Consider the following 15,067-nt stretch of genomic DNA (forward strand, 5'->3'; position numbering starts at 1 on the left):
GGCCTCCGTTGTACCTACATATTTCCTTCATTAATATTAGACAAATACATAAAAGTTCAAAACGAGTAAGAATGACCAAGAAAGATGAGACATTCGATAGTTTAAAGAATAAAATCATAAAGAAAAATGAGAGAATGTAGTTATAACCTAAACGGAAGTTCTTCAAGGAAACAAATATATCTAAATAATATTAATAACTTACTTCACTGGGAGGATTTAAACAATCTTCTCGAGACAGCTGAAGGCTTGGGCTGAAGGCCATGAGGTCCGTCTTGGGCGGGCTCTCTCCAGAGCACACCCTCTGCCTCCTCTGCTGCGAGTAAGACCAACTCCCCACGGCGCTGGAGCACACCAGCGTGGGCTTGCCCGGCGCGCACCCGCTAACGGTGGGCGGCGCTGAGCACCGCAGCGCAGTGTACAGCAGCAGCGTGAGCACCAGCAGACTGGACACCGCACAGATGGCGATGATGAGGTACACGTTAATATCCACGAGAGCCGCTTCAGGATCCACAGCGCCCACTGAGGCCCGCGACGACGCCTTTGGGGCCTGGCCTTTCTCCACCAGCGACACCAGCACCGTGGCCGTGGCCGTCAGCGCGGGCTCACCGTGGTCCTTCACCAGCACCAACAGGTGGTGGCGCGGAGCGTCCGCCTCATCCAGGATGCGTGTCGTGCTGATCTCGCCAGTGTACAGCCCCACGCGGAACGGGATGCGCGCGCCGACCGCCGCCGGTTGCAACTCGTAGGACAGCCAAGCGTTATAGCCGGAGTCAGCGTCCACTGCGCGCACTTTCGCCACCACGTGGCCCGCACCCACCGACCGCGGTACCAACTCGCTAACTGCGCCTCCCGCGCTGCCAGCCCGAGTCGCCAGCAGTGCCGGCGCGTTGTCGTTCTCATCCAGCACGAACACCTGCAGCGTCACGTTGCTGCCTAGAGGCGGCACGCCCGCGTCGCGGGCGCTCACCTGGAACTGCAGCAGCTCCAGCTCCTCGTGGTCCAGCGGCTGCAGCGCGTACACCTTGCCGCTCTCCGCGTGCACCGACACGTAGCTCGACAGTGCGTGCTCGCCCACCCGCCGCTCCACCAGCGAGTAGGACACCAGCGCGTTCTCCTGCGCGTCCGCGTCCCATGCCGACACCGTGAAGATGTGGCAGCCCGGCGGGTTGTTCTCCTTCACGAACACTGTATACTCGGGCTGCGCGAACGCAGGCGCGTTGTCGTTCACGTCGGCCACCTCCACGGACACGCTAGCCGTGGCCCACAGCGAAGGCGAGCCCCCGTCCCGCACGGCCACCACCAGCTCATAGGCCGACGCGCTCTCGCGGTCCAGGGCGCTGTCCAGCACCAACGAGTAGTAATTCTTGTAGGTGGACACCAGCTTGAAGGGAACATGAGGTGTCAGTGAGCAGATGACCTGTCCATTGGCTCCAGAGTCACGATCCGACACGCTAATCAGGGCAATGACGGTACCCACCTGAGCATCCTCTTGCACAGGGAGCGACAGTGAAGTAACCATTACTTCAGGGACGTTGTCATTCACGTCCAGAACTTCCACCAGGACCATGCTGTGACCTGCCATGGAAGGAATCCCTTTATCAATGGCGTTAACCTGAATTTCATAGGCATTATTCTCTTCAAAATCCAGTTCACCATAAATTCTAATTTCACCTGTGTCTGGATTTATTGAAAACATACATTTCTCACTCCCTGGCAAAATCATTTTGATCCCATAGGAAATTTCTCCATTAAGTCCTTCGTCTGGATCGGAAGCATTTAGTTGGATCACTCTCGTGTCGTTTTGGACATTTTCAGACAACACTACTTTATAGCTGGGCTTATCAAATGCCGGACCATTGTCATTCACATCCAGGACGGTTATTTGAATCTGAACAGACCCTGTTAGTTCTGGTTTACCGCCGTCGATTACCATCAGCAATAAATTGAGTTTTGGCGTTTGCTCTCTGTCCAATAACTTCCGAAGAACTAATTCAGGCAATATACTTTTATCTTTTTTTGTTTTTATTTTAAGCTCAAAATGCTCATTTAGACTTAACGCATAGGTCAAAAGAGAGTTTACGCCGATATCCGCATCAAAAGCGCCCTCTAGAGGAAAATGAGAGTCCAGAGGCGCAGATTCAGAAACAGGTACCTTTTGTTCCCTTTCTCTGAACACCGGCGGGTTGTCGTTAATGTCCTTCACCTCCACGTCCGCATGGAAAACCTGCAGCGGCCTGTCCACGATCACCTCCAGGTGGATACTGCACTCCGCGCTCCGCCGGCACAGCTTCTCGCGGTCGATCCGAGAATTCACAAACAAAATACCATTCTGCAGATTTACCTCCAGAAGGTCCCCGTGTGTTTTGGACGCCACCCGGAACAGGCGCGGCACCAGCTCCGCCAGCTCCAGCCCCAGGTCCTGAGCGATGCGGCCCACGAAGGTGCCGTGTTTGGCCTCCTCGTAGACAGAGTAATGGAGCTGGCCGCTTCCCACCTCCCAGGCTGCAAGGAGCAGAAGCGACAGCAGCAGACGCTGGGATCCCGGGCCTCTTGGCCCGATAATCACCATTGCAGAAAATGAGGGCCTCTGAGTTGGGACAATCAGTTTTAAGGTATCGTTGGCCTGAGGTATTTTATGAGCAGTCACCCTTTTCTGTAAGTACATATTTAGTAAATTTTTTCCAGCATCACAGTCAATATGGAGTCGATCCTATTCCGTGAATGAATGGAAAGTGGGTGCGGAGAAAAAATTTTCCTGTAGCGACATCATGTGACTGATTATGTAAGTACAAGAAAGATCCTGAGGTTCTTTTCGGTTTAGCCACTTCCTGGGTCACTCTTAATTCTATTGTTTCGACTTTGGGATATTTTTCACGGATCATTTATAAATGCGGGTTTAGTTAACATATATGATATTAGTAACAAAACATCAACAATTTTATTGCACTGTAGTTTAAAAATGTTTTCTGCTTCAAAGTAGAAATCTTTCAAATACAGTAGGCTAGAACCTATACTTTATCATGGAAAATGATATACAGAATAATATACAGCACCCCTCCCCTTATATACCTTACAATTCACAGTTTCAGTAACTTTTAACCTTCACAAGCACTCCATCGTAAGATTTTAGAGAAAGTTAGGAATTTTGTATTTAACAAAGGATAAAAAACTAAAATATGTCTAATACCAAACAATATTTCATTTATATAAATTGTCTTATTCATAAATCTGATGAAAGTTACAATTCATCATAAATATGGAGAGTGTTATTGTTTTGGTCCCTTCATGCTTGAATGTGATAACTTTTCACATAACTGCTCTCATTTCCATAACATGTCAAAACAAATCTTAGGAATAGATTCTGGAAAGTTTTACTCTAGCAAAAGTAAAGCACTTTAATGTAAAATGTTTAGTTGAAGCCCCCAAATTTCACACTATCCCGAAGCAACAATAGAGCCCTAAAATGAGAAAGAGCTCTTAAAGGGTTTTGGAGCCTAATCTCATTGACTAAAGTCAAGAGAATGTGAACTTGATATCAACCTTTTGCTTTTTCTCTAAATCTTCCCCTACAGGTCATTTAGTAGTTAAGACATGCTTCTCTTCAGAAAATCAGAATGGTGACTGTGATGCAAGGGGGAATCAAAAGACCTTTCATGAGATTATTCATTAATTCAAGATCAGCTTTAAGAGAAAAAAAACACAGATAAGATTCTACAACTCATTGTGAACAAGTACACATAGATTTTGTAAGTCTATTAATACTCAAGTCAAAATCTTTAAACCAATAATTTGTTGCCATTCATTGCTATTACATATAATAATAAAGACAACTGAAATATGACCCCTTTACAACACCAGGAAAGAATAACCAAGAATGGCTCTACAAGTATAAGATAACTTAAATCAACTATAAAACGTTAAGTAATTAAAAACATATTTGAATTTTGATGTCATCAGGCTAATTATTTAAATTGTCTAATATTACCACCAAGTTTCTTTCCCATTTTTCATTTTCAAAAGTGGTCAATGTACCATATATGCTAAGGAACTTTAATTTTAAAAAAATAGGCTGGGCACAGTGACTTACACCTGTAATCCCAGCACTTTGGGAGGCTGAGGCAGGCAGATCACCTGAGGTCAGGAGTTCAAGACCAGCCTGGCCAACATGGTGAAAACCCATCTCTACTAAAAATACAAAAATTAGCCAGGAGTGGTGGTGCACGCCTGTAGTTCCAGCTTCTCGGAAAGCTGAGGCAGGAGAATTGCTTGAACATGGGAGGTGGAGATTGCAGTGAGCCGAGATTGCGCCACTGCACACCAGCCTGGGTGATAGAACAAGACTCTATCTCAAAAAGAAACAAATAGTAATAGTGTGTTATGTAGTTCTCACATACTCTTTGACCTAAACAAATTGTTAAGCCCATAGGAACATCTAAGTTTAGCTTAATACTTAAACAACCAAACTAGAAAATAAATTGGAATTATAATTTTATACCATAGAATGCAACCTTGTCATTAAGTATAAAAGACACAACTTTGCAGAAATCAGTCCAAGTAATTTGAATTATCTAAAATGCAAATTGGTTATTTATGTGATATAAAATAATAATTTACAAAATTTTAACCTGTACTGAAAACATTCCCAAGTCTTTAAAAGATGTTCAGTTATTCCAAAAACTTCATCTGGAGATGAGTAATGTATGCCCTATCTAATATTCACATTTATTATATTTGTGAAGTTTCGTAAGTGGTATGATGGTTTAATCACTTTTGAGCCTGAAATATTTTATATTTTTATATTGTTGCCTTCTCTTTAATACTTAAAGAATGTTTTTAGCCAATGAATATTAAGATACAAAAGTTCTCGATCTAAAGTCTATGAATAGGCTTCAGCATAGATTCTGAATATTGTGCCAAACAGTATGTTATGCATCTATAAGGGGGGAAATAGCTAGATATGATTCTCAAGGAAGTCTGTAATTCCACCACTCTACATGTAGTAAGAATAACTAAATATGAAGAATGACTCAGAAGTAAATGATCTTTGCTCAGATCTTCAGATGGGATGATACTACGTGGAAAGAAAATTTCAAAAACATTAGAGATAAGGCATTACAAGACAGAGCAGTTACAATGTGAGATGAATGAAACTGATAATTGTCAGTAGGTACTCACATTAATATATTTAATTTTTTCTCTGCTAGATGAATCTGAAAAACTTATGGAAGAATGCCAACTAGCATATATTGTAGATAATATAGCCCTATATGCATGTCTTTAGAAGTTTAGATAATTTGAATAATTTTATTTATCTAGTTTCCTTTGGAATCATAAATCATGCCATTTTGTTTGAGTATCCAATAGTTGACAAATCTCTTGCCTATTCATGGAACAAAATCAAGAACAGGCAAAAAAATTATTTTTTCGGATGGGGGTCTCACGATGATAGCTCACTGCCGCCCTGAACCCCTGGGTTCAGGGGATCCTCTCTTGTCAGCCTCCCAAGAAACTGGGACTACAGGCGTGCACCACTAGGTCTGGCTAATTTTTAAATTTTTTATTGAGACAGGATCTCGCTATGTTGTCCAGGCAGGCCTCGAACTCTTGGGCTGAAGCAATTCTCCTGCCTCAGCCTCCCAAATAGCTGGGATTACAGGCCTGAACCACTTTGCCTGGCAAGAACATGTAGAATTTTAGTTACATTATTTCCATAAAGCAGCATATAAGAATGCAAGGCTTAACTTTTTTCTTCAAACCATATGAAAACAAGTATTATCACAGGAATAAAGACAAAAGTAAAGATTGTTTCATATATAATGAATTTATGATGAATGTTTAACACTGTAAAAAAAAGAAAAGTAAATCATGTCATACTAATGGAGTATTCTAGCTTTGACACAAGCCTGAAGTTAGAAAAGCCAATGGACTAAGTGCAGTGGCACTGCATTCCCAGCTACTCTGGAGGCTGAAGTGGGAGAATCCTTTGAGCTTAGCAGTTCTAGACTACAGGTCACATGTAAATAGCCACTGCAGTCCAACCTGGACATCATAGAAAGACCTCCTCCCTTTAGAAAAACAAAGCCAGTTGATCTAACAATGTAGAAATATCAAGGCAAAACTCTGCTAAAAGACAAAGAGGAGCAAATTTAAATAATCCATAGTTATTATGGTCATAATTGAAGTTTAGAGATGAAAGGGCATGGGTACTTTAGTGAAAATAGTAATTATTTCTACTCAAGTGACTACAGAAGCCTCATTCTTGCATCTCATTTCTTTTAGTATTTGCTAACCAAATATTAAGAGAAATAGGATATTTATTGGTTAAAGAAGCCAGATCATTCATATGATTAAAAGACTGAAGATGTGTGTCATTTGGTATTTCATGAACAGACATTGTTATCTAAAACAATATTCAAAATACTGATTATTCATAAAACTTTCCCTTTAAAAATCCGTGGAAAAAAACTGGATTTTAAATAATTTCACATACACTTCCTGATAGGTGGAATCTGTAGAAAACTCACCTGTCCGGGGTGATTTGACCCTGGCTCCTGTCTTTCCCCTTCCTCCTTATTCAGACCTAGAGGAAGACTGGGGCTGAAGGCCATGAGGTCCGTCTTCGGTGGGCCCTCCTCAGAGCACACCCTCTGCCGCCTCTGCTGCGAGTATGACCAGCTCCCCACCGCGCGGGAGCACACCAGCGTGGGCTTCCCCGGCGCGCAAGCGCCCTCAGTGGGCGTTGCCGAGCACCACAGCGCCGTATACAGCAGCAGCGTGAGCACCAGCAGGCTGGACACCACGCAGATGGCGATGATCAGGTAAACGTTAACATCCACCAGCGCAGCCTCTGGGCTCGCGGCGCCCACCAAAGTCCGCGAAAAGGCCTTTGGCGCCTGTCCGCTCTCCACCAACGATACCAGCAAGGTGGCCGTGGCCGTCAGCGCCGGCTCACCGTGATCCTTCACCAGCACTAGAAGTCGGTGGCGCGGCGAGTCGGCCTCGTCCAGGGCACGTGTTGTGCTTATCTCGCCCGTGTACAGCCCCACGCGGAACGGGATGCGCGAGCCGTCCGCCGCTGGCTGCAATTCATATGAAAGCCACGCGTTGTAGCCTGAGTCCGCATCCACTGCGCGCACCTTCGCCACCACGTGGCCCGCACCCACCGACCGCGGTACTTGCTTGTTAACTGCGCCTCCCGCACTGCCAGCCTGAGTCGCCAGCAGTGCCGGCGCGTTGTCGTTCTCGTCCAGCACGAACACCTGCAGCGTCACGTTGCTGCCCAGAGGCGGCACGCCCGCATCGCGCGCGCTCACCTGGAACTGTAGCAGCTCCAGCTCCTCGTGGTCCAGCGGCTGCAGCGCGTACACCTTGCCGCTCTCCGCGTGCACCGACACGTAGCTCGACAGCGCGCGCTCGCCCACCCGCCGCTCCACCAGCGAGTAGGACACCAGCGCGTTCTCCTGCGCGTCCGCGTCCCGCGCCGACACTGTGAAGATGTGGCAGCCTGGTGGGTTGTTCTCCTTCACGAACACGGTGTACTCGGGCTGTGCGAACGCCGGCACGTTGTCGTTCACGTCGGCCACCTCCACGGACACCTTGGCCGTGGCCCACAGAGAAGGCGAACCCCCATCCCGCGCAGTCACCACCAGTTCATAGGCCGACACGCTCTCGCGGTCCAGGGCGCTGTCCAGCACCAACGAGTAGTAATTCTTGAAGGTGGACACCAGCTTGAAGGGAACGTGGGGCATCAGCGAGCAGGTCACCTGTCCGTTGACACCTGAGTCACGGTCAGACACGCTGATCAGGGCAATTACCGTGCTGGGCTGAGTGTCCTCTCGTACTGGGAGGGACAAGGAAGTCACGGTGACTTCAGGAGAATTATCGTTGGTGTCCAAGATTTCCACCCAGACTGTACAGTGACCTGCCATTGGGGGAGTCCCCTTATCTGTAGCCTGTACTTCAATTTTATAAAACTTGTTTTCTTCATAATCTAAAGTTCCATTGACCCTCACTTCTCCATTATTTTGATCTAGTGTAAATAAGGGTCTTCCGGTGGGCTTAATTGACATTAAGGAGTATGTTACCTCTCCATTGACTCCTTCGTCTCGGTCTGTGGCGTTTAGTTTTATCACAAGAGTTTCTTTAGCAGCGTTTTCCATAAGGCTCACCTTGTATTCTGATTTATCAAACTCTGGATCATTGTCGTTGACATCCAAGACTTGGACTAACAGCTGAACGGTGCCAGTAAGCTCCGGTTTTCCCCCGTCTGTAGCTGTTAGTAGCAAATTAAGTTCCGGAGTTTTCTCTCTATCCAGAGACTTCTTTAAAATAAGTGACAGTCTTTTAATCTGTTTACTATTTGTCGGTGAATCTAAAGAAAAATACTCATTTTTACTTAGCTTGTAGGTCAATAGAGCATTCTCTTCAATGTCAGCATCAGAAGCTCCCTCTAGTGGAAAACGCGAGTCCAGTTGCTTAGATTCCGCAATCAGCAGCTTCTGTTCTCTGAGCGAGAACACCGGCGGGTTGTCGTTAATGTCCTTCACCTCCACGTTAACATGGAAAACCTGCAGCGGCCTGTCCACGATCACCTCCAGGTGGATGCTGCACTCCGTGCTCTGCCCGCACAGCTCCTCGCGGTCGATCCGAGAATTCACAAACACAATGCCATTCTGCAGATTTACCTCCAAAAGGTCCCCATGTGTTTTGGACGCCACCCGGAACAGGCGCGGCACCAGCTCCGCCAGCTCCAGCCCCAGGTCCTGCGCGATGCGGCCAACGAAGGTGCCGTGTTTGGCTTCCTCTGAGACGGAGTAGTGGAGCTGGCCGCTCCCCACCTCCCAGAATTCGAGGAGGAGAAGCCAGAGCTGTAGTCGTGGGGTGCCCAATCCCCTTCTCTGAAAACCAAACATCGCATACGAAATTGGCTTCCAAAATAAGCTTGTTTACACTTACAGTACCAGATTCTTCAGTTTCAGTTTAAAAATCTCGCTGAATTCTTGAGAAGTTTCAAAGGATCCTTAAACGGTGGCATCCGGTATGATGGAGTCCCTTTGTATGGGAGTGCCTCACTGTTCAGACCAACATTTGATTGAACTTTCCACCAAGTAAAGAGCGACACCTTGCGCCTAAAACTGTGAGTACTGTCCACTACATTTACCACAACAGAATTTCACGTGTTTTGGGTTTCTTCCCCTAAATATTTCCAACATGCTTATTTATGGAATATTCAGATTATAAGTCATATTTAAACTAAATATATATGGAAATGGCATTTTATTTCTTGATTAACATCAAATTTAAATTATTGTGTCTATGTTTGACTTAACATTATAACATTGTTCTTTTACTTATCTAAAATACATATACACAGAGAGAGTGAGAGAGAAAGAAAATTCAGTTGTTAAGGTGGCCTCATGAAAAACTAGGGCTAAACATTTCCTGAAAGTGTTGTTCCTCATATAAAAATACTATCAAATTTGAATTGTTTTACTTTCAGTCTCCCTTGTTACTTTGGCTGCTAGGGAACTCAAAGAAAAAATTGAAGTTTTATAAAAGCAGCTCTTTAGTCTTTATGTTCCACATGATTTATTCTCATGTCTCTGGACTTGCCTTTTCATATCTATTTTCTATAGTTCTGATTCTTTGCTGTTTACATTTAATTGCTTTCTGATTATAAGTGACTTTATATTCATTGCAGAACAATATGAAAAACAAATATATTCATATTCTGAAACTTGGTAGTTTTAAAAAAGGATCCACAAAGGAAAAGTCTATTGACCTAGATGAATTTTTTTGTGACATATATTATTTCTAATGTAAGCCATTGTAGCATAATATGAGATATCAAAATTTAGCACTTTATGTAACAGTCAATGATATGACAGAAATAGGCTTTTCAACTATAAAATAAATTTTACTATCATTTGATAAAATAAATAAAATCACCCTGAACATCTTTGTGCCATATTGGTATTTCCAAGTCACCAACATTGGTTTCCTTAACCTAATTCAGTTATATTCATGAAAATAGTTTGTTTCTTGTTGAAAGAATTTTGGGTTTGAGAGCATAAGTTCATGGAGAACAAGGGACATGATTTTTAATTATACCTTCTCTAAGTACCTGATACTGTGCTTAAAACATAAAAAATTAATCAAACAATTCAACTAAATGGTAAATTACCTTAGCGTTTGTGGAAATGGAATTTCATAGAAAATACTAAGTAAAATACAGGAATTGCTTATGAGAGTTTTCATTGCCTGAAGTTGTAATTTGCTTGAGTTTTCTTTGTCTTTTCATATACCCTTAGGATTTAGGAGGAAAAAAAGAAGATGGAACAAAATTTTAGAGCAGAAAGCGATTTAGAATAAATATCACTCTAGCTTAATGGAATGTGGAGTCTTGCGAGGTAGGGAAATGAACCTGAGAAGGTTTACTCTGGAAAGATGATAATGTCACATATTTGAATTAAAACAAGATGTTAATTTAGGTGTTAATTTCCAACAATACAGTATTTTGTGAATATATAAAGTAATACCAAACAAACGCCAAGTCATAAAAGAGTTTGATATAGTGTATGAATCAATGACCCATCTTTTGCATTTTGGCTGTGATATTTCAGATGTCACCATCTCAACCAGCCTCTAGTGAAGAGGTTATGCTCCCTTTGAACTCATCTTTGAGGATCAGCCTAATATCTGGGTATAGGCTAATGCCAAGAAGTCATTTCAATACAGTTATTGTTAACTGATTTTGTAAAATCAATTGAAGATTAAGGAAATGTGTGCCTGACTTTTCCTATATCAATCAAGACATACAATCTGCCTGTATGTCCTGTTAGTCATATAAGTATTAGAGTGCCTAGTTTAATGTCTTACTAGTGCACGTCATCCACTGATATTCTAACAGACCTAGTGCTATTATTTCTTGAAAACACATAAATAAATTTTGACACCATTGTCAGAACCCCAGGAGGTTCTCCAAAACCAACAGATTAGAATTACATTATCCAACCACTGTATTAACAAAAATTATAGGATTTACTCAGTGATGCTAATTCTGCTCTATCATGGCTTAGTCAAGTAAAAACAGTTATTTGGTCACAAATCATTTGTCAGTTGTTACAAGCTTCCCAGCCAACAATAAGACTGAAGAAGACTGAAAGACCTACACACATTTGAAGATTTTCATGGGAATCTATGTCTTTAAAATTGCTATTGAAGTATGCAATATTGTAAACATTTCTTGAATCCTTTGGCCATGTTCAGGGTCCCTGAAATAATAATATCAATATCTATACTTGTCCCAAATACTGTCTTTATTCACAGTAAAGAAAGAAGGGTGTCATTTTTGGTATATAGTATTTAGTTTGGGTGTTCCACAAGGATATTGGAAACCACAGTTTTCTGACTTTTCTTACATGTTAAATGATTCTTACTTATATCACTTCCAAACAACAGATACATAGTTCTTATAAGGCAACTCTTAATTACTTAACAATTACATAACCAAAATACCTATCTCAGTGTGGCATTGATTAAAACAAAGGACAATGATGATCATGAACTCTTACAAGAAAAAAATCACTTAACATAAAAAAACTTAGTGCCATCTCAATCACGCATTGTCCAAAATTAATGATGAAGACAATCATGAAGCTTCTTCTAAGCACAACAGAAAGATTTGCCTGTACACAACTTGTGCCTGATTTTCCTAGCCGAGACCACGTTTGAGCAGAGAAAAGACTTACTGAAGAAAGCTCTACATTATAGTGAATAAAAGAATGAGTCTGAAACCTGAATGATACACATTTGAATAATATCTCCACTATGTACTGGCACTGGATAAAATAGATAAACATCTCAGATTCTCTTATTTTATCTTTCAAATTGGAACAGTCATATGTACTTTAGAAACTGTTATAAGTATTAAATGAAATAATGTATTTAAGTCCCTTCATGATGCCTAACAAATATATTATTAAACTGCTCAAACAATGGTGATTTATTATCATGAAGTTACTGATGAATGTTGGCTCTTGTTCTATACCTATGGATGAAGAGAATTCCAGCACCATAAAGTAGGACAGGGTTTTCCCTCTTCTGAAGATTTCCTTAATGTTTATCTTCATAGAAATCATTCTCTCAGAAGTTGTTTTTCTAGGTAGACACCAATTCCTTTTCAGCATTTATATTAACTTTACCATACCTATAACATGGTTATCCTGCCATATGTAAACATACTATTTCTTTACACAGAATTAAAGGCCATCTCATTTGTAATTAGGCCAAAAAGAGCAAAGTAATTTTACATATAATTTAATATACATCCTTACAGCTATAAATACATGTTCTCTGGGATCCCTTTAAAGAAAGCAATTTACATTAATATGGTGTGAAGGCAAAAAATATTTTGCATAAAATATATCAAGAGTATACAATGTTAAATTCTAAGGTATAATTAATACCACAATTGTCAAGTGGAAGTGCCTTTATTAATATCCTATGGTTCTTATACTTAAGTTATTAAAAGCAATGACATTTTTTGGTAGAGATGGGGGTCTCACTATTTTGCCCAGGCTGGTCTCAAACTCCTGGCCTCAAGCGATCCTCCTGCCTCGGCTTCCCAAAATGCTGGGGTCACAGGCCTCAAACACCCTGCCAAGCTCAGCAATGCCATTCTGAAGACCATACAGCTTAATGAACACAGACAATGGTATCACTCTTCATCATGTATGGGAAGACTCTCTTATACTTAAAGCACAAATAAGTGTGAATTTTCCTACCCTAAAATATTTTCATACAGCCAGGTACCAAAAATGAAAGAAAAATGAGTATAATCAGTGCTCGAAGAAATCTTCCCAAAATAGTAGAAGAGCTCAACAACTTAAACTGGAGGACAGCAGCAATTAGGTCAACAGGTAATTAAGCAGAGCTGACATTGTTTTGTTTTTGTTTTTTTTAAAAAAAGAACAAAATTGTTGGCTATCTGAAGTAGTTGAAGATTGTGAAGACAATGACCTAAAACGAAATTATAAGAAGACTGAAGACAAAAATTAAGAAGTAAAATCACCTTTAAAGGCAAGGCTAAAATTCCACCCACTGCAATCACCATCTCAAAAAAGATTGCTATTGATCACGAAGAAACAAAATTGTTTGTGAATGAAGCTGGTTCAACCCTGCTCATCACCGTTTGTGAGAGATAAATTTATAGATTATAGAAAGATAAATATTTAAACTCAAATAATTATGATATTAAATGTTGTCATGGTATTTTTGAATACATAAATATAATAAGGAATGGAGGACACAAATCAGAATAAGAAAATGGATAGGAATAAAGAACTTGCTTCAAAATTGAGAAGATTTGACCTTCTCATAAGGATCATTATTCATCATGATCCTTCCCGTAAGATTTAACTTTCTCATTTACAGGAAACAGCCACTCAGTCTAATTCATTATTAGTATTATCATTATACTTAGCAACTGAAGAATATTCCTAAAGAATATTCATGGTGACTGTAGTAAAAAGTGATGAAGATGGCTAGACTTCCAATGTGCTTTTTTATTTTTTTAAGACAGAGTTTCACCCTGTCTCCCAGGCTGTAGTGCAGTGGCCTGATCTCGGCTCACTGCAACCTCTGCCTCCTAGGTTCAAGCGATTCTCGTGCCTCAGCCTCGTGAGTAGCTGGGATTACAGGTGCGCACCATCACACCCAGCTAATTATTTTGTATCTTTAGTAGAGATGGAGTTTCACCATGTTGGCCAGGCTGGTCTCAAACTCCTGACCTCGAGTGATCCGCCCACCTCCGCTTCCCAAAGTGCTGGGATTACAAATAGGCGTGAGCCACCGCACCCGGTCCCAGTGTACTTTAAATAAAGCATCTCAAAAGAAAAGCAAAAGCAAAATAAATAAAGCAATCGAATTAAACAATAATTTGGTGAACATTATCAATGTCACTATGAGAGACATTAATAGGAATGAAATACTTTCCAGGATTACAATACTTACATTCTCAAAAATTTCCTTTTGAAGTCCATCTCCAAAATCTGAACCATGGAGGAACACAAGGACTAAAAGCCATAAGGTCGACCTTGGGCGGCCACTCTCCGGAGTAAAATCTCCTTTGCTGCGAGTAAGACCAGATCCCACTACGCTGAGGTACACCAGCGTGGGCTTGCCGGCATGCACGAGCCCTCGGTGAGCGGCGCCAAGCACCGCAGCGTCGTGTACAGCAGCAACGTTAGCACTAACAGGCTGGACACCACGCAGATGGCGATGATCAGGTACACGTTGACATCCACCAGCGCTGCCTCCCGGACCTCGACGCCCGCCAACGCCCGCGATGAGACCTTCCTGGCCTGGCTGCTCTCCGCCAGCGACGCCACCACGGTGACCTTGGCAGTCAGCGCCAGCTCGCGGTGGTCCTTCACCAGCACCAGCAGGCGGTGGCGCGTAGCTTTCGCCTGGTCCAGGGTACTCGTCTTGCTAATCTCGCCCGTGCAGAGCCCCACGTGGAACGGGTGCTGCCAGCTGACAGATGCAGCTGTTGCGACAACCAGACGTCATAGCTGGAGTCCACCGTGCGCACCTTCGCCACCAAGTGGCCTGCATCCACTGAATGCCGCACCAGCTCACTCACAGCGCCGCCAGCCCACCCAAGGCACCAGCGGCGCCGACAAAGTTGCCTTTCCAGCACTAATACCTGCAGCGTCACGTTGCTGCTCAGAGGCTGCATGCCCGCGTCGCGCGCGCCCACCTAGAACTGCAGCAGCTCCAGCTCCTGGTAGTCCAGTGACTGCAGCGCGTACACCTTGCCGCTCTCCGCGTGCAACCACACATAGCTAGACAGCGCGCACTCGCCTACCCACTGTTCCATCAACGAGTAGGACATCACCACGTTCTCCCGCGCGTCCGGGTCCCGCGCGGACACTGTGAAGTCGTGGCAGCCCCGCCGGTTGTTACCTTTCACGAACACCATGTACTCGGGCTGCCGGAACGCCAGCGCATTGTGGTTCACTGTTCGGCCACTTCCACGGACCTTTTGGCTGTGGCCAGCAATGAA

General features: G+C 43.1%; 3 protein-coding genes across 11 annotated transcripts in view; 1 reads left to right on the top strand and 2 right to left on the bottom strand.

The window, feature by feature from the left end:
* LOC100607821 (protocadherin alpha-C2) overlaps nucleotides 1–15,067 on the bottom strand; it is a 230,138-nt gene that overhangs the window by 142,475 nt on the left and 72,596 nt on the right. Inside the window, exon 1 of one of the 9 annotated variants that reach the window (XM_003266487.4) lies at nucleotides 203–3,184. The exons of the other annotated variants lie outside the window; for them this stretch is intronic. Within the exon in view, the coding sequence (XP_003266535.1) occupies nucleotides 203–2,665 (2,463 nt within the window). The 5' untranslated portion in view covers nucleotides 2,666–3,184. Of the gene's footprint in view, nucleotides 1–202; nucleotides 3,185–15,067 lie in introns of those variants that run through there. 9 annotated transcript variants of the gene reach the window in all.
* On the bottom strand, nucleotides 6,483–9,053 carry LOC115838341 (protocadherin alpha-11). Its single transcript, XM_030827846.1, has one exon. It carries the CDS (start codon nucleotides 8,910–8,912, stop codon nucleotides 6,483–6,485), a length of 2,430 nt encoding a protein of 809 aa, XP_030683706.1. The 5' UTR covers nucleotides 8,913–9,053.
* LOC115838348 lies at nucleotides 9,052–14,785 on the top strand. Its single transcript, XM_030827867.1, is given in 3 exon segments — nucleotides 9,052–9,136; nucleotides 14,038–14,707; nucleotides 14,710–14,785. Coding segments are annotated over 2 exon segments (576 nt in total). The 5' UTR covers nucleotides 9,052–9,136; nucleotides 14,038–14,187; the 3' UTR covers nucleotides 14,766–14,785.

The sequence above is a fragment of the Nomascus leucogenys genome, chromosome 2, assembly GCF_006542625.1.
Source record: "Nomascus leucogenys isolate Asia chromosome 2, Asia_NLE_v1, whole genome shotgun sequence".
Taxonomy (NCBI): domain Eukaryota; kingdom Metazoa; phylum Chordata; class Mammalia; order Primates; family Hylobatidae; genus Nomascus; species Nomascus leucogenys.

Coding starts and splice junctions, on each gene's coding strand:
- LOC115838341 (XM_030827846.1), bottom strand. CDS start 8,912: ATGTTTGGTTTTCAGAGAAGGGGATTGGGCACCCCACGACTACAGCTC.